The sequence below is a fragment of the Spodoptera frugiperda genome, chromosome 25 (genome assembly GCF_023101765.2).
Source record: "Spodoptera frugiperda isolate SF20-4 chromosome 25, AGI-APGP_CSIRO_Sfru_2.0, whole genome shotgun sequence".
NCBI classification, from domain to species: domain Eukaryota; kingdom Metazoa; phylum Arthropoda; class Insecta; order Lepidoptera; family Noctuidae; genus Spodoptera; species Spodoptera frugiperda.
Window position 1 is genome coordinate 9,060,669 of NC_064236.1, and position 19,035 is coordinate 9,079,703.

The following is a 19,035-nucleotide window of genomic DNA, read 5'->3' on the forward strand; positions in this document are numbered from 1 at the left end:
ATATCTAACATATGATTTAATCAAATTTCCCGCTAGCCGCTCCTCTTCATAGTGTAATCTCGCCTTTAGATATTATAATTCAAACTTTATATTCACGTGAGATACTGTGAGATATATAAATATTCAAAACCGAACGATAACACGACATTTTCACACGGATCGACGATGATAGAAACCCTCGAATGTGGAAAATTTAGGTGAATAGGCCTACTACGTAATTATGTAAACTAACATCATCGTGCCGAATTATTAAAAGTTGCACGGTCTTTGAAAGTTGATTTTGTTTATGTCGTAAATATTACTCACCTGTGGGCAAAACAAAACCATACACACTCCCATAATACTTATATTTTATACCATCTCAAGTGTGTGTCGGTTAAATAGATTGGTTTTCCTAACAAAATAAGGATTTTTTACTTTACTTCATTTCATACTGTCCTAAAATTTCTAACAGAGACCTAGTAGAAAATTAATGCAAATGTTACGAAACAAAATGTTACCTGGTGGTGTTATTAAATCCAGTTCGCAGAATTTCATAACATTTTTTCTCTTAACAGAAATACTGACACCGTGTTCACAGTTTCAGTGTTCTTACAATGTTAATGTAATTTTGTAACAATGTGCCTATGCCTACATTATTTCTAATATGTATTTTTCCATAATAGCTAGGATTTTCGGGTAAAACATAACTGAGCCTCTCTCGTTGACTAAATCCCAAGATTAAGAGGGTCACAGCCCAATTATGAATGGAAATTTTGATTAAATAAAAAAAAATAACAAGTGAAAAGACAATTTAATTAGCATTTTCGAAATTGTGTTAGGTACGCCTGTTTGCCATTACAATTATATTATATTCTTTTATAAAGTCGAATTTCCTGTTTATGACGCTGAAAACGGAAATTATTTACTTGTATTTTTAGGGTGAGTAAAGTTCCCTAAGCACCTGTTCGGTGATCGTGCCTGGCGAGCTTTCTGACAAATTGTTGTTCGTTGGGATTTTCTATCCATGTTTATTCCTATGTAAACTTCATATGTGAGATATAGGATTTAAGACGTCATTCGTTAATTTAGTCGTCGATCGTCATGTACGGCTTCTGTCATCTGTCTGTCATGTCATGTGTCGCCACATACTTATTCTGAAGAACTTAATAATATACGACGACAGCGTTTAATGACACAAAATACTCCTTCAAAATACCGATAAATTCCACATTTTCCATTGCAACTTGGACAATACATATTATATTAGGTATCAAACGATTGCGCCCTAAAAAACATTGTTAGTTACCGCTACTATTATGCTAATCAGTAATTTACTAATAATACCAAATAGCCAATGTAATTTCCCATTAGTTTTCTCAATAGACTCATGTGATTAATTTATACTTTCTTTTGTTTCAGTTACGGAGAAGGAAATCCGGCTGTGGTGCGTATAATTACAAGAAAAACTGTCCTTATTTGTTAATAGCATTAGTAACAGAATTCTACTAAGTATCTGTACCCTTGGTACAAAATAAAGCAATCTCGCTTTACATTGAACGAAAACGAAACGAGAATGTGTTCGGCGCTCTGATTGGCCAACTCGAATAAACCAACCAATCAGTGCGCCTAACGCGCTCTCAATTCAATTTCTTTAAACATAAAGCAAACTTATACTAAAGGTACTGATCAAAATTATCTTTTTCTTTAGCCACCAGCTAAAAATACCCTGAGACCACCAGGTCTTTTAGTTATCCAGTCAGACAGTATTTGATATCTTGGTCTATTTTTAAAATATATTTTTTATTTATTCGGCTCGAACGTTTAAAAAAATTCATATACCTAATTGGTGAAAATTATCAAAAAGAAAAATAGTTTCAAAATTATTTATTGTTTGTATTATATTTCTTTTCTAGGCACAAAGGATTCCTGAAGGACTGTCCAAATGGACTCCTGACTGAACAGGTAATATCACCGGTACCTTTACATCATTTCCAATAACATTAGTATTTTAGTAAAATGTTTATCAAGAGCCAGCCTCGCAAGGGTGCTTATCCGCCAGAGATGTGTTATGTTTGTGCTACGAAGATGTGAAATTATGTGACCGTTTTCACCGATACTAAGCTATGTGCAATTGTGCACCAATAAAGCCAAACGCATCCACAGCAACGTAGCGTAGCATATCTCAGGTAGAAAAGCACCCTCAGTCGAATGACCACAATCGCAACTACCGAGTAATAAGTCACGTGTTAAATTCCCCACATTGTTGTTTAGTTACCGCATCGGCCGGCTGTCGTAAAACATGTCGCTGGTTCAAGTCCCGCACGGAATAATTATCCATTATGATCCATAAACTTCAACTAGGTTTCTGTAGAAAATGATAATTGGTATTTCGTGGTAACAAGTTGTTTGTGTCTGATACTAACTTATTCTTCCAAATTTCCAGGGGTTCATTAAGATCTATAAGCAGTTCTTCCCGCAAGGTGACCCCAGTAAGTTTGCATCGCTCGTCTTTCGAGTGTTCGATGAAAACAACGTAAGTGGACCTTCTTATTACTTTTTTTTAAATTTATTCACCAAAATATACATGTATTAACTTTTACATCAAAAATCGCCAAACTATATAACAGTTTACTCTCGTACTATTACTACTCATACTCCTAACCTTTATGGTGCAATGATAGGGCTATTTTAACCACATATTTAACTCATGTTTTGGTTGGCGTAAATAATAAAAATCAAACATACATACATATACTTTTTCAACCGAATAAAATCCATATGTATTTTCGCAGTTGGACATTTATAATTGAAACAATTTCCCCACTAAATTATGTCATCCAAAAACACGATAAAGTGATACCTGACCACAAAAAGATCGGCCCACTTTCTGCGTGATTATGACCAGAATATATGGCCCTTAATTAATATTAGATAACTTAAAACTATTTAATATTCATAGCCATTATGCCTATCGAGGACGTTGAAATCAGCTAAATTTAAGACACGTAGGTATTATTTAATACATTAGTATTCATATAGGAAAACTGAATTGGTTTATTATTTCTCTAATAATGAGTATTAAATTAAAATGAGAAAAATCCTTTGCAAGAATACAATACCTTTTAATAATCCTTTGATTTCTTGTTAATTTAATGTCAGCACTGCAATATTCGACCAGGGAAAGTAACCAGATGTCTCCTTCGTTCCAGGATGGCTCCATCGAGTTTGAGGAGTTCATTAGAGCACTATCGGTGACGTCACGGGGAAATCTCGACGAAAAGCTACACTGTACGTATCTCCTTGCTTCAGAAACATTCACAATTTTCAATTCTTTACTATGGTTCTCTAATATTAAATTGAAAGTCAAAACCGCCATTATAATAATCATTGGTAGCTTTTATATTCCCCCCACAAAAGGTAGACCTCTTCTTTTTAACCCCATTTTCAGTTTAGAGCCAGCAAAAACTAGTGGTCCATTTATGAAGCTAAAAATCAAATAACCATGCTCAAATATTGGATGTTGCAGCTTCCAATAATTTAATTATTAGACTTCGATATCGGTAAAGTATTTAGTGCAAATTTATGCAGATTGGTGGTTTACTTTTCAGGGGCCTTCCGACTCTACGATGTTGATAACGACGGGTACATAACACGTGACGAGATGTATAACATAGTGGACGCGATCTATCAGATGGTGGTATGTATTGCATTGATACTTACCTTAAATCTTTAGCATTTTACTTTTTAATCTTAACCAGTCAAAACTCAAACTATCTCCTTACCAAATTTCATTTAAAGCTGTTCAGTAGTTTAGGCGTAGAAGCGATCGGCCCTCCTGTATTTTCCATGGGAATGCGTAATTTTCTCGCAGTAAAAAGTAGCCTATGTCCTTTCTCGGGTTTTTCTCAAAATATCTCCATACCAAATTTTATGTAAATTGGCTCAGTAGTTTAAGCGTGATTGAGTAACAGACAAACAGACAGTTACTTTCGCATTTATAAAATTAGTATGGATGTATGACTACAGACGTAAATAACTTTCGAAGTTCACAAAGGCTTCTTTGAAGTCCTATGAACTGAAAATACTCACATGGCTAAACTGAAAGTCTAATAAGCTCGTGTACTGTTTCAGGGCCAAACACCACAACCAGAGGACGACAACACTCCTCAGAAGCGCGTCGACAAGATCTTCGACCAGATGGACAAGAACCATGACGATCGCTTGACTTTGGAGGAGTTCCGTGAGGGCAGTAAGGCCGACCCTCGCATTGTCCAGGCTCTCTCACTTGGAGGCGATTAATCGACGGTCATCCTCTCGCCGGACTTCACATTTACTTAAAGAGCTAATATCATTCCGCCGCTTGTGTCTGTGTAATAATTTGTGTACTACATGTCTCTATGTATATATATAATACCCATGTGTATCGTAAAAGATTATTTAAATGTCTTATGTAACCCGTTCTTTGTGTTAGGCATAATCTCTATGTAATTTCAATATGTACCTATTTACGGTGTTAGTTTCGTGGACTTATTTTTCGTGTACGGTGATCTAATAAGATCAATTTATATATCTAAAAGGTGTATTCATTTTTTAACGTAGGTATAATTATGTGCTATATTTTAATGAATGTATTATAACATATTAATCTGATGTAACATAGGCGACGGATGCATATTAATTGATTGTTGTTTTTTAGAAATATTTGCCAATATGAACACCAGGCCAGGAGCGAGGCTTTATTTATTAATCGTTCGGTACTACTACGTACCTATTATAAATCAAAACCAATCATTACTTTTTCTGTGCGATACAAAAGTCAACGTTTTTAGAATTAACGAAACATACCTCGTTGGTTTCACTCAAAATTTGGTATAATTTACAAAAAATAACTATCTCAAAAATATTTTTGTATTTCTTATATTTGTAACTAAAATTATTTGAGGATCCGCCTACTTCTGAACATTCTGACTTGTAACAAAACAATAGTCGTCATGGTTTGCGCGTGAATGAATGATGCAATGTAACTCTACAACGTTTCTTGATGTGACAAAATATTGTTGTGGCCTTAAAGAAAAGGCGTAAATTCCTTTGAACGATTTTCCAACGAAGTACAGTCACAAACCAAGAACTGGTACATTGTTTTGGATTAGGAAAGTTGACCATCTTGAACACAATCAGCGCTTTAGGGAAGGGAAATAAAGAATTCACCGACAATTCATAATCGTTCGATCGTTTCTGGCTTATCGTACGTATTTGGAATGTGAAGGTTTAATTTATTAATTTTAATGTCGAAGAACATTAAGTATGTATTAAAAACTGCTTTCTATTTCTACATAAATGTAATAACTACGGTAATTAATCCTCGCCATCCGTTTCGTGTTGGCAAATTTAGTAGAGCTCTATCTGAAGTAAATGATGAATATAACAATAACTATCTTTACCTTGCAGAAGCTGAAACCTACTAGGCATCGTAACCATATACAGTTTTTAAAATTAACTCATGTGGTAGAACTAAATTCATCCCTGAATCTGAGCTTTTGCTCCTCCATCCGTGCGAGAGAATGACCGGAGATAACTCAGCCGGTTATCGTAAAAATCGTTGTTAGTGCACTAGGTAGATACACGATAATTTTCGATAAAACGATGATTCATTGTCAAACAATCGCCTAATCTTAACGTCATCAGCTAAACTTACAGTATGAGATGGAAATGGTGTCAATGCAGACACAGCACGGACTCCACCGGGCCGCAGTGCCGCAGTGTCGGGGCACGGCGCGCCCCACGCAGGAACTTTGGTCATTTATGGTTTCGTCTGAACCTAACGTTAACCCTTTACTGTTGTTGTTGATAAATTGTTAGTTTTTTAAGTGTTGCGCCCCATTAACGTTAAATTTGCATAATAAGACAATATAAAATTTTTGGCGTGTTTTACTGCCCCATATTTACTTATAATATAAAATATTCTCATAAAATTTGAACGCAGACGTGGCAAAGCCATAAAACGAATTGTAACATTTTTTATCAAAAAATTTTGCTCGTCTAAAAATTTTTGGAAACTACATTGAAAACGAGATTCAACATTTTTAAACTTATGAAAATCGTAAATTAATTGATTAAAATTAAGAATTAGGCGTTGATTTATTTTAAATACGTAGTAAATTGGAAAAGCAATTCGTTAGGAGTAAATGACAATTTCGGTCATGGAGAGGTGTGTGAAATTGTAATAAAAAGATTAAAATAGTGTAAGTTAAAATATGATGTTAAAATATGATGATTGTTGAGACGAGCGCAGCGCGTTACTACAACGTAAATCTTTCGGCGAGTTTTATCAGGAGGACATGTAATCTATTTACTTCACGTCTATGTTTACGACAAGTTATCCATGTGTTAGTGCAGTAGTAGATGATGTAGTTTGTGTAATACATTTTAACTTTGAAATTATAGCACGATTATAACGTTTTCAGTCGCCCGGAGTCGCCTCGGCGGCGCGTAATGCACTTACCTTGGAGAGCACTTATCTTTACGTGTTAATCATTGCCAAATACTTATATAGTTTCTACCTATATCTATACTCTCCCTACGACAGGGGATACTTACATGTCTCACACTATCCATCCTGTTTCTCATAATATTATGAGGTACTGTCACATGCATAAATATGGATACATTCAGCAAAGCTTATGCAAAATATTGTCTCCAACAACTACATGACGCTAAAATGTTACGGTAAGCAACTGGACATAGTTTCACATAACATCTCTCGTATGTATTGTACTGGTGTAAGCCAGCTACTGAAATCTTACTATATAACTGTAAACATATTTGCCCACGTGACTGGACCGACACATATTTTTTGGAGAACTTTTGGATATTTCCGTTTAGCGATTCTCAACATAACGTAGTTGTTAAGAGTCTATTTATCGTGTAAGTAACTTACCTACAGCTTTATACGAAGTAAATTGTTATCTTTTGCTTATAAAATAAACTAAACTTCTTATGATATATGTAATGGATTTCTATATTACGACTAATATGAAGGTTTGGACTTTCGCGTTTCGTAACCTTTCTGCTATATATGGGATGGCGTTGTCCGTTTAACGTTTGAAACATTAGGTGGTACGGTAAGGTTAAATTGGTAGTTTTGGATCACGTGTCAATTTGTGTCTTTCAACAGTGTTTGTAGACGTTAAGATGCGTTTTTCAAACGAATTAGTGTAGGGACATTGTCGCGGGCTGTGCATTTCGTATAGGTTAAGTAGCGATCTCAAGTTGGACTGTTGAAAATGTATCTTACTACTGCAACACTCATTTTGTTAATTTAATAATAATTTGTATTTGTTTTACTAGTTTCTTTCTCCAATATTAAAGAAATTCCTAAGTGGTATCCTATCTTGTATTTGTCACTTACCTTTAATAGAGTTACCTTCTGAGATACCACTGAGGCTGAAATTTGGCTAAAATTTGATCCATAGTATCTAAAGTTTCTTTCTTGTTATCAATTTTACTTATTGATTTGGTTAACTTAAAGCTGTAAGCGAGACAAGGACAAGCAGAATGATAATAATTTCCTCACAGATAAATCTGTGCATCTCACTTATTGGAATAATCATACAGGTACCTACTTACCTTCTCACATTAAAACTCGAGACCTTTGGACTGACCGGGCCTGTGCGTATAAACCTGTATCTATAAACTTTCCATTACCTATGGTAAAATATGACTATCCTATAGGTAGGTACCTAAGCTAAAATTTTAATAATCGTATTAAATATTCATACATTACTATGACATAATAATATCTGTACGTTATATAGAAATAGTATTTTTCTGTAGCTATTTTCTGCTCCGATTGCATAACTTTTTTACTGCTTGATACTTCAATCTTCTGTACTGGCTTCTTGGGGAACAGGTAGGTATACGCCTTGCATGAACTAGGTGGAACTAGGTCGCCGACTCTCAATAACTAATACTAACTTAAGTAAAGCTTTTACCAACAATCATAGGGATAAATCATAGAGATAACATCAAGTTAGGTCTTTACCCTTACGACATGTATTGATGTATAACGTATAAAGTCGAGCAAAACCTATTTACATTTAGATCGAGCACGGTAACTGTATCACATAATTAGAAATGTTTAACAAATCTTTTGACTATATTATAATACTCCAAAAATCTATTTTATTTACCTATATTCGTTTTCATTTACATCTAGAACCTAGGTACCTATGTAAAATTTATTTTTATAACGAAGGCGCCTAATTGAAATTACTTGTGCCTGGCTAAGAGAGAAGTAATTAAATAAAAGTACCTAGGCATTATAGATCACTATTCTATCACAGAGGAGCTTAGGTACACATTTTGGTACCCAAACACCTCATCTATCGTTTGTAACGTATTTAAAACCTAGTGCCATGTTGAAAATGTAATCGTTTCTTCGTATTTAAAGGGAACCATCAGATGTATTTTCTGGAACATTAAAATTGTTGGCAGGCTATAACGATTCTGAATACGAATTTTAATATAATTTAATAATGGTTACTAAACATTTCTCTCTATCTTGTAAATCTAACCTTTTAGTTCGAATAACAAACGTGAAATTGTTTATTTGATTTCTTAATGGCGACGAGCTGACTGAAATTATGAAGTTAAGATCTCTAAGAATGTTATATAACATGTTATATTCAACAAGTTTCAAGAAATTTGTATGTACTTACTTAATCTGAAATTCAGCAGAGCAGTCGTCATCCACCGATTTGTAATCATACCTACTTATACCTGATAATACCTACTTATTCTCTTTATCTGTAAATAGTAATTTATTATTCGCCTACTTTCATAGATATTATAATAATATTCACTTTTAATAATAATGATTAATAATAAACGAATTGAAATTAAATTCGTATTTTATTTACCTGAACATCCTTCTCCTACCAAACTACCCATGAATACTATAACAATAGAGGAAACTATCAAGGTTGGATCAAAAGCCTGATGCAGAAGGCAGTACTCCTCGAAACGGCAAGTATTGTGAGAAGGTTTCTGTCTCTGGAGCCCTAACCACGGGTAGCTCGGACGATGCCCGGCTACTGGTCGAATCCTATTTTTAAATGTTATTTTGTCTTTTGTATTTTAAAAGCAGCCCCGGATCTAGAGGGGGGCAAGCCGGGGCCCATGCCACAGAATAATAAGTAAACCCATGCCCCGGGCGGCAAATTCAGGGGGCGGTCAAATTCACACTACACAGACTAGTGGACAACTCATCATTTATTTAATTTTGACCACGGAATAAATATAGTACAAGTACAGGAATTCCATGGTTATATCAACTTGACCGATACCCTGAGCGCGGAGTGAGACGTGCTGCACGAACCTTTTATTATTCGCTAGACGCGTAGGCATAGTACAAAATACGCGCCCGGCTCTTGCTCGCTTGCAGGAATCGGGGCAGCACGCGTTTGGTTACCTTGAGTACGAAAGAGATTAAGCTATATTCGAAAATCTCCTCGTCGATCTGTCTCCACGACAGCGTTTTGTTTTAAAAATGTGCGTTATTTGTATGTTTACTATTTAGTACTTGTCGATTGTTACTTTTACTCTTGTGATGTAAAGGGTTTCAATTCGAAAAACAAACATACAATTCAGTATCCTAATTAATAATAAACCGTCTGCTAAACCACCTGTACCTCATGGACCAGGAATTCCGATTCCTCCACCTTTTCTTCCCACCATCCGATGCAATCATCAGATGAAAGTTCAAACGGAAGGACCGATGAAGATGAATTCACTCCTGATAGAGGCCAACTTCAACAGTTTATCCAAGTTGAATTAAATGACTTAGTGAGAGATTTGGGTCTATCAAAGAATGCTGCACAAATCCTAGGATCACGACTGGAAGCCAAAAAAATCTATTGGATCCAGGAACCACATTTTCGTGATATAGGCATCGTGAAAAAGAGTTCGCGAAATATTTCTCTCAAGAGGGTTCACTGGTGTTTTGTAATAATATTCCTGAAGTAGTCATGAAACTGGGAGCCGAGCTTACGATTCCACATCATGGAGGTTATTGATTCTTCTAAGTGAAGTCTGAAGGATGTCTTGTTGTACAATGGTAATGCCTATGGCTCTGTGCCTGTTGCTCACTCCGTGCATCTCAAAGGAACGTACGAGAATCTTGAGCTGTTGCTAAATAAAATAAAGTATAGCGAATATTGTTGGCAACTCTGTGGAGACCTAAAATAATATCTATGCTTTTGGGTCAGCAGTCTGGATTTACAAAGTATCCATGTTTTTTGTGCGAGTGGGACAGTCGAGCACGAAATTTACATTACATTAAGAAAGAATGGCCACTCAGAGAAAGACTTGTACCGGGACAAAAAAAATGTGCAGCGTGATGCATTAGTTGACCCAAATTCAGTTTTTTTTACCTCCTCTTCACACGAAGTTAGGATTGATGAAGCAATTTGTCATAGCTTCAAATAAACAAGGTAACTGCACTTTCTCAAGCTAAACTTAAAGAAGGAATTAATTTTTGTAGGCCCTCAAATTCGAAATTTAAAATCGGATAGATTGTTCCAGAATACAATGACCCAGGATGAATCTGAAGTATGGAGTTCATTCGTAGAAATCATAGATGATTTCCTTGGAAATAACAAGTCTCCAAATTACAAAGAAATTGTAGCTAAGATGCTCCACAATTATAAAAAACTGGGATACAATATGAGTGTTAAACTTCATTTTCTGGATTCCCATGTTGACTATATTTTTAGAATGATGGCTGACTACTGCTGGGCATTTAAGAGGGACTCAGTCACAAAAATTTACAAAAAGAAAACCACAAAACGCATTTTTCAGGGAAATAGAGAACGATTTCATTAAAAAATACCAACATCTGTCTTACGTAGGTTATTTTTATTATGACCAGCTAAATTTCGCAGAGTAATTTTTTTTTTTTTTTTTTTATGGAACAAGCCGGCAATCGAGCAGACGTATTACCTGATGGTAAGCAATCGCCGCCGCCCATGGACACTTGAAACACCAGAGGCGCTACAAGTGCGTTGCCGGCTTTTTGGGAGTTAGGAATTTAAGGGTTGTTGTTCGGGAATCGGGGATAGGGAAGATTGGGAAGGGGGGAATTGGGCCTCCGGTAACCTCACTCACACAACGAAACACAACGCAAGCGTTGTTTCACGTCGGTTTTCTGTGAGGCCGTGGTATCACTCCGGTCGAGCCGGCCCATTCGTGCCGAAGCATGGCTCTCCCACACTTAATTTCTTTATAATATCACTTATTCACCATGGGACAAAAACAATATATCTTCAATAAATATTTTCTAAGTATTTTTTGGCAGTTTCTACGAAAAATTTGAAACACACTTTTCCAAAAAGCTGACGTGCTAGAAAAAAACTAAGCACAGATTCATGATCAGCACAGCCCCATTTACTATAGGAGACCTATTAAACTTGAATCACTTTTCGTGAAAAAGAAAATGTAGGCCTGAGTATATGTATTATTTCCGGAAGGTAGGTTAGTATGTAGGTTTCATCCAGATTTCAAACAATTTGTGGACATCTGATTGCTGAAATTATATGGATGATAAAGGTGAAAATAAACATAAGTAGGCGGGGCGGCATTTTTAAATTATTGCCCCGCCAACAAAATAATGAAGATCCGGGGCTGTTTAAAAGTAATGTTTAAAAATATAATTTTGGAATATTTTAAATAAATATATAAGGAACCTATACTAATTACCATATTAATTAAACGTGATACACTTAAGATTAATATATTGCTGATTTTGGGTGGGATAAATAAAAACCGAGTAAATGTATATTTTCAATTTATTTGTCTTGTCAATAAACATAACAATTTTATTAAACATACAACAAGAATTAATACAATAGGCGCCAAAATAACAGATAGGCGTATGCTTCTTTCCAATTTAATTTCTTTTTAACAAAATCAAAATATCTGCATTGAAATAATATAATAACAAAATAATTCATACCTTACAAGCCACATAAACTAATTTGAAATCAGATTATTAGAACATCACATCATCATTATTCTTCACGAGATTTCATTTACATTCCATCCCGATTCGCATAATTCCTTTATTTTGCAAATAGTGCTGTGTGTGCTGTGCGTTGACGTAAATTTTGACGTATTTGTCAATCCCCCCAATTTATTAAGTTTTCTATTCTCTTAGGAGAAGAGCACCTACAGCCGACACCCACTGCTGTGCCATATCGTTATTTGCCAGCAGTGACTGCCAACCCTAAAATGCCTTTTGGCTCATAGCACCACTTCGTAAACATCCGTAAGCTTAGTTCCAGTTTTAATATTAACTGGGAACTAAAGTGTTTTGGTTTTGTACGTTTATTCTCATTTATAAGTCAGCCCCTGGCGAAAACTTAGAGAAATTAAAGTCAGTACGACTTAAAAAACAAACTAACTATTCAAAAATAGTTGTTCATTTGTAGAAATGAGAACTATTGTTTTTTTCTCACCAGATGGCGGTAGTATGAACCTCTCATTCTTCGTCCAATAGGGAATTAGCTAGTGTCACACCATTCGACGTTTAAAACAGCTGCAGTGAGTGGACAAAAACCTCTTGCTATATTTGCGCCGTCTAGTGGCACAATAATAAACTAAGTTGGTCTCAATAATTTAACATTTACGTTTTATAGCTCACTAAATAAAACTTGGCGAATTAAAGTAAGCATGGGGCTGCAGACGGCGAACAAGGGTAGCTCACCGCCCGACTAGAACCAGAGCCCAGCGTTTGGAGACCAGTATCGAAATAATATGGATTATGTAAATGAATACAAATAAATAATCTTGCTACCCGGATAATAAATGGGGGCGCCATAACTGGTTCTAAAAGCGGGCGTTAGACAAAATAAGTTCGGAACCTCTGGATTGGACACAAAAATGAACTTAATTATTATATGTAAGTATAGACAGATATTATGTCTGTGAAGAGTTATGTACTTTGTTTGGTGAATGCCGTATACCTAAATAAACCTCAAAGTGTTACTACTTAATTTAAAAAATATATTTAATTTACCCAATTGTTTTTTTTAATTAATTGCGAGAGACTCCTTTTTGTCCAAATACTAACATTGTTATTTTTCAACTCAACTGTTAATTAAATAAAATATGTAAGTAGCTACAGGTAATCATGTAAATAATTAGGTTCAGAAATTTGGCAAGACAACAAAATGATTTAAAGCGTCTATTTCACTTCAATGGGTAAGAATAAAAGAGTAAGATATATATTATGTGAAGTTCGTGCATATATGTAGTAAAACTACCTACTAATAGTTTGTTGATATCACTAATAAAATAGTATAATATTATAGGAAATCAATCCACGTCCGTTCCACTAGATATCTCGTACCTATAAAGGACAGTCGTTTAGGACAACATAATTAACTAACACAAAAGGCAGACTAGACTTTTTGTAAGACACTAACAAAGCAAAAATTACGTAAGGAAATCGGTGGTAAAACGGCAATAGTGAAGCCAACAATATTTTCCTTTTACAACACCATTTTATTTCCATGGCCCTTTGTAATCATAATTGTCACCTAATACACAAATAACTATCATCAAATTCCAGAAAAATCTTACTAATATAGCGTGGCAGTCACAAATTCATGATCCGTCTCATGGACTTTCTACTTATCAAATGAATTTGCTACACTTAGGAATTATTGATATATAAATGACATTTCCATATTTAAGTACTTAATAATAATACAAGGTGTTTGGAAGATTAAACAAGATTGGTTTATTACCTTATTGAACTACATAAAAATTTGTTAAAAAATGTTCAACCTTCCAAACAGCCTGTATATCTCTAATTTAGAATATAGGTACAAAAGGTAAGCCATTTTAAGTATATTCAACTCGCTCCAATTTAACATTAACCTCAGAAAGTTATACATTCTTTCATGATTTTTTTACATTACAATAATGTGTTTTAGAATATTTAGAAATTGCTATTTTATTGCTATGTATTGTATTACTTTTACAATCTGCGATAATTTATCACATGTATTGAGTATTTCTAATTTAATAAGTACCTAATTGTGTATGTATTTACAAAATTTATAAGTTTTGACTAAACCACAAGTAATTGAGATAAGTTCAAAACGACCCGTATTTATTTTTTGTGAGATATTTTGTATTACTTTCCATCTACAGTACGAATTGCTTTACTTTTGATATCGGATCGGTAATTTTGTTACGTTACTGAATACAATCGACGACAAAGGATCCTCAACATGTGCTGATTAAATTGTAATAATTATTGTAAAAGACATTTCAATGAAATTATAAATCTAGCCTCTTCTTGGATTCCTTCATACGTCGAAAATATTATTTTACATTTTAACTTTTATAACAGTGAGCCCTGTTATTCTGTCTCCTACATATTCAGTGGCGTTTCGCTTAAATACGCAAATATTACTATTGGTATAATGTGCTTATATAATAATTTGTTCAACCCCATGTTGAAACAAAACCACTGATCACTAATAAAAAAAACGTTGTGTGCGCAGACCCTACAATTGAATCTAAACAATATATTGTATAGGTCACTTGACAAGAGACCTCTACAATTGGATGGTAGACAAATCGGGACAACCTATGGATAAGTTACATAAAAGCAACTTCATATACAGTTTACATGAAACTTTAAAATATACATTAGAATATCTTTTAATATAAATGCACCAATTTATATTGACTACTTCAAATACAAACTATTATTGTAAAATTCAATAAATTACTTAAATTTATAGGCGCCAGCGACAATAATTATACTTTAATAACGTAAAGTACTGATCATAAATACACAAACACACACACAAATATAATTTTTATACTAAAATAATCTTAGATTTAATGTAAAAAGGCAAAAAACATTGCATTTTGGTTAACATGTCACCGAGACGCCGCGAAAGCGCGTAAAGAAGGCACTCGCTGTGTTGGGTCATGGCCTCTTAAACTCAAAATCAAATCATTTGTTTCAATAAACCCGCATACTATCCGTCAGTCTACCTTTCATACCAGCTCGCTCCAAATTGTATACTTGTACGAACACACAAAAATTTTAAGAAACTCCATCCATATGTATTTTCTATATAGCTACACCACCAACATTCTAAATTGACTAATATTTTTTGCTTGTTCTGAAGCAATATTGCTTGTTTGGATCAACCTCTCCTAAATTTAAAGTAATCTTTTAAGATGGGTGACATTTAACGTTATTATTATTTTCACCAACCTATAAGTGACACTTAACAGTACAAGTAAGGGGTTAGTTTAGGTGCTAAGTCACGTTCAGTAATTTTTAGTTAAGTGATAGATCAGTGGTGTCTGGTGAAAACTGCTATAAGTCACGCTAATGAGGCGTCTCGATAAAATACAACCGAAGAAAGGCACAAAACTTCGATTTAACGTTATGATGGACATTGTCTGAGATATTCAGGATCAAAGTAAGCGACGGTGACCGTCATGTCGTCCCGGAACGTGCGACAGATGTCGGGGGACAGCGTGAGCAGGTGCGCCAGCCTCGAGTGGTCCACTCCATACTCTGTGCCTCCGATGGCGTGGCGGATGAGATGTGTCGCAGCATTTTTATCTTTGGGTTTGCTTTTCAAACTTTCTTTTCTGTGCGTCAACAGTTCATCAATAGCTCCTAGTTGAATATTCTTTTTCGGCAAATTCAAAGGATTAAAAAACACTTTTCCTTTCATGTGTTCACCAACCAATTTGACAGCTTGCAAAGGAGTCATCATGTCCCAAAGACCATCTGAAGCGATTATTAAAAAGTTATCTTTAGGTGACAATCGATGATAGTAAATATCAGGCTTTGCTGTAAGATACGGCGGAGTATAATAGTTTACAGGTACCGCCCTGGGCCCCATGAATGGCGTAGCTAGCTTTTCGAGTAGCTCGGCCGGCCACTTGTATCTGTAGTCACCTATGCTACGAAGAGGCGCTAACTCGCCGAGCAACCTGTCCCTTCTTATCACAGTCTTTCTTTCGCTATCAGGATGTTCATTCCAAATTCGTTTTAGTTCATCAAAGTTTTCTGCATTGTGCTCTTTGGTTATCTTTTTGGCTATCCATTCATTATCGTCTGTCATAGTGCCCAGCACAGCATTGCAGTCCCCCACATTAGCTACGTAGAGATGCGGACCATCAATATGTGCGACACATGCCACGGCCCCAGATAGGGCAACAGATAAGCTTTTGTAATTCACTTCACCATTCAACTTGTAAGCATTAATTACTTCTTTTGACAAATCACTATCCAATCTCATTATTGCCTTTTCTAAAGAAGCTTGAACATTTGTTTCCCTAGGCTCAGCTACAAGATCCGACAAATATTGTTTGAAACTATGAAGATGTATATTCCTTAAATCTTCCACCATTTGCATCTGAAATTCATGACAAATTGGAAGTTCAAAGTTCTCATGATAATCAAATTAAACAAAACACTAGTGACATTGATAAATTACATTTTCTAAACAAAGTAATACATTCAGTGATCTAATTTTAACAAATAATAGGAAATTTTAATGGTGCCTTAGCTAGAGCTTGCATGACACAAGAATTTCGCAATGGATGACAAAATGCGTAAAATGATCGCATTAGCTCTTGAACAGAAATAGCTTGACAAGAAAATAATTGAGAAGCAAAGAACCAAACAATAGATATAACATAAATGTTGTACCTTATTGTTAAAAGTTTCCACCAATTTCTCCGGTGACATGTCACCATCTCGAAACTTGATAAGAACATCCGCTGGTAGGAGGGCAGCTGCTATGTAGTTGAACAGTCGCTTTGACACCACCTGGGCGCATTGTGGCCCACCATGGCCATCAAATATACCAAGGAGCATCCCTGGTGCAAATAATATAGGAATATTAATACATAAATACACTATGGTACAACATGAAATACCCAAGTTACAGAATATTCAAGACAATTGAAATTCTAGGACTATATTAACAGATTCACTAAAACAATAACAAGAGATAATAGGCATACGAATTTCTTTAGAGAATAGTCACCATGTGTCTGATGTCCTATTAAATGTTCAATAATTTTTACAAAAATTGGTGAACATTTAATATACATTACTGAATACATTATAGTGATGTTGAATGATAGAATTATATGTAATTTATATTTACCCGAAGACATTGTGCAGACTCCTTCAGCTCTGGTATCTTCAATAGGGTCATTTGAAGCAAGTTGGTTGGAGTCGTACGACTTGATTGAACCTTGTGTGAATTCTTTATTAAATTCATTTTTCCGCAGGATAAGTGTGACCTGAAACATTCAAAAACAATTAATATAAGTTATCTAACTGGGGTAGGCTAGATGCATTTAATTGAGCATCTAATGGATATCCATCTCTATAAAGAATGCAAGCAGTAATATTATTAAAGAAATGTTTAAATTTGTTAAGAAGTAAATTCTCTTTTAAACGAAAAAACATTTATAGCTACAGAATGAGTTTTGTGAAACTAATACTATAAATACTCTGAATAAAATTACTCAATCTCATTATAGCAATTTTGATTTGAACATTTAAAGCCTGTCTGGGTCAGTGGGTTGTTGTGGGCGCTAGTCATTTGAATGGCGGTGAAGCCACGAGTCACCTCTTCAGATTGACTTATTGTAATCAAAATATTACTTCTGATTTGAGAATCGAAATATTTAGTTAATAACATTTAGAAAACAATTAAAATATTAATTCACTTACTTCTTGCGGCGAAGGGATGAGTGTCATGCCATCTCTATGTGCATATTCAGTGTCAGTTGCGCTAAAATAGCGATAGCATGTAGTTCTAAAGTTTCGTTGCTGACAGGCAGGTTTACTTTGATTCAGATGAAGGTTACTCAACAATAATTTACGTTTAATGTTCAGATCTAATTTCATACACGTATTTAACAAAAACTTTGCATACAAACTATTCATATTTACGCAAAAATGACAAACCAAAGTAGCCGGGGATCACGATCATGTTATGCAAGCATTACCAATTCTAACATTTAATTACCATATTATTATTACAACCTATTATTGCACGTATATATTCAAAAACATACTCATACAATAATTATATTGTTCTGAGTATATTCACTGCGCATTTTCAGTACCTATTAATATAAGGTAAAGGAATAAAAAATATTTGAAATAAATAAACTACACTGACATTTCAACAATCAACCTCAAAGTCCTCAAACTCCTCAAAGGCTCAAACCTCAAAAAATCGCAGTTAAATCCATCCGCAATATAAAAAATAAAACTTACTAATTCTAGCCTTTATGGTAAGTTGGTGGGTGACCATAGTAGACTATAGATACGAGTTCTGAAAAGTAAGTATTAAAATTTTAGAATCGACTAATTTCAGACCTATCGCTATCCGTTTAATAATAAAACTATTTGTACGTAATCGTTAAAACCAGCTGTAAACTCAACATAAACTGTCACTATTATCAGTCTCAATATAAGGAGTATAAAGTTTTAGAGTACAAACTACGCATCCCTTTTTTTATATTTGATAAAAAATTAAAAGAATGGAGTGTGTAACTGTCAAGTGGCGCTAGTGGTCGATGGACCCATAACCGACTCTGTGCCGATAATTATTTTTTACTACTATAATAAATAACGATTACGTACGATAACGAATAACGATTTTGTACCAAAATATTAGGAAACGTTCTTGACTAGTAATACTCGCGCCATTTGGATTTAGCTTTCACTTGCCAACCTGATTAATAGACTGACATTTTGATGCAAGCAATCCAGTATAAAGCGTTTATATTTAAATGATATTACCAAAATTTATTATACAAAACTAATTATAAATTTTCACTCTCACAATATGGTAGCCTATAATGCTTGTTGACACAACACTTGCCCATTTGTGGCGACTGCTAGTGTGAATAGTGTTATTTTTTATCCCCATATTACAACATATTACGGACAAAGAGGATTTAATATTAATACGGACACCGTCA

General features: G+C 34.6%; 2 protein-coding genes across 5 annotated transcripts in view; one reads left to right on the plus strand and one right to left on the minus strand.

Annotated features, from left to right (window-relative positions):
* Positions 1 to 8,884, plus strand: part of LOC118269055 (frequenin-1) — a 194,726-nt gene extending 185,842 nt beyond the window's left edge. For all 4 annotated transcript variants that reach the window (XM_035584224.2, XM_035583985.2, XM_035584053.2 and 1 more), the window contains 6 exons: positions 1,402 to 1,426; positions 1,896 to 1,944; positions 2,426 to 2,515; positions 3,192 to 3,270; positions 3,591 to 3,679; positions 4,114 to 8,884. In XM_035584224.2, coding sequence (XP_035440117.1) covers positions 1,402 to 1,426; positions 1,896 to 1,944; positions 2,426 to 2,515; positions 3,192 to 3,270; positions 3,591 to 3,679; positions 4,114 to 4,281 — 500 coding nt within the window. In that variant the 3' untranslated portion in view covers positions 4,282 to 8,884. The remainder of the gene's footprint in view (positions 1 to 1,401; positions 1,427 to 1,895; positions 1,945 to 2,425; positions 2,516 to 3,191; positions 3,271 to 3,590; positions 3,680 to 4,113) is intronic.
* A 2,923-nt stretch (positions 8,885 to 11,807) lies between these two features.
* Positions 11,808 to 18,316, minus strand: LOC118265062 (pyruvate dehydrogenase [acetyl-transferring]-phosphatase 1, mitochondrial). The gene is made up of 4 exons (XM_035577775.2): positions 17,774 to 18,316; positions 17,199 to 17,337; positions 16,736 to 16,905; positions 11,808 to 16,439 (listed from the first exon to the last, which is right to left on the minus strand). The coding sequence occupies exons 1-4, from the start codon at positions 17,987 to 17,989 to the stop codon at positions 15,456 to 15,458; spliced, it is 1,509 nt and encodes a 502-aa protein (XP_035433668.1). The 5' UTR covers positions 17,990 to 18,316; the 3' UTR covers positions 11,808 to 15,455.
* Positions 18,317 to 19,035: the final 719 nt, after the last annotated feature.

Excerpts from the sequence above, each read along its gene's own strand:
- LOC118265062 (XM_035577775.2), bottom strand. The coding sequence starts at position 17,989 with ATGAATAGTTTGTATGCAAAGTTTTTGTTAAATACGTGTATGAAATTA. Across the intron at positions 17,338-17,773 it reads TCATCCCTTCGCCGCAAGAA|GTCACACTTATCCTGCGGAA; the intron begins GTAAGTGAATTA and ends TGAATGTTTCAG. Across the intron at positions 16,906-17,198 it reads AGTCTGCACAATGTCTTCGG|GGATGCTCCTTGGTATATTT; the intron begins GTAAATATAAAT and ends TATTTGCACCAG.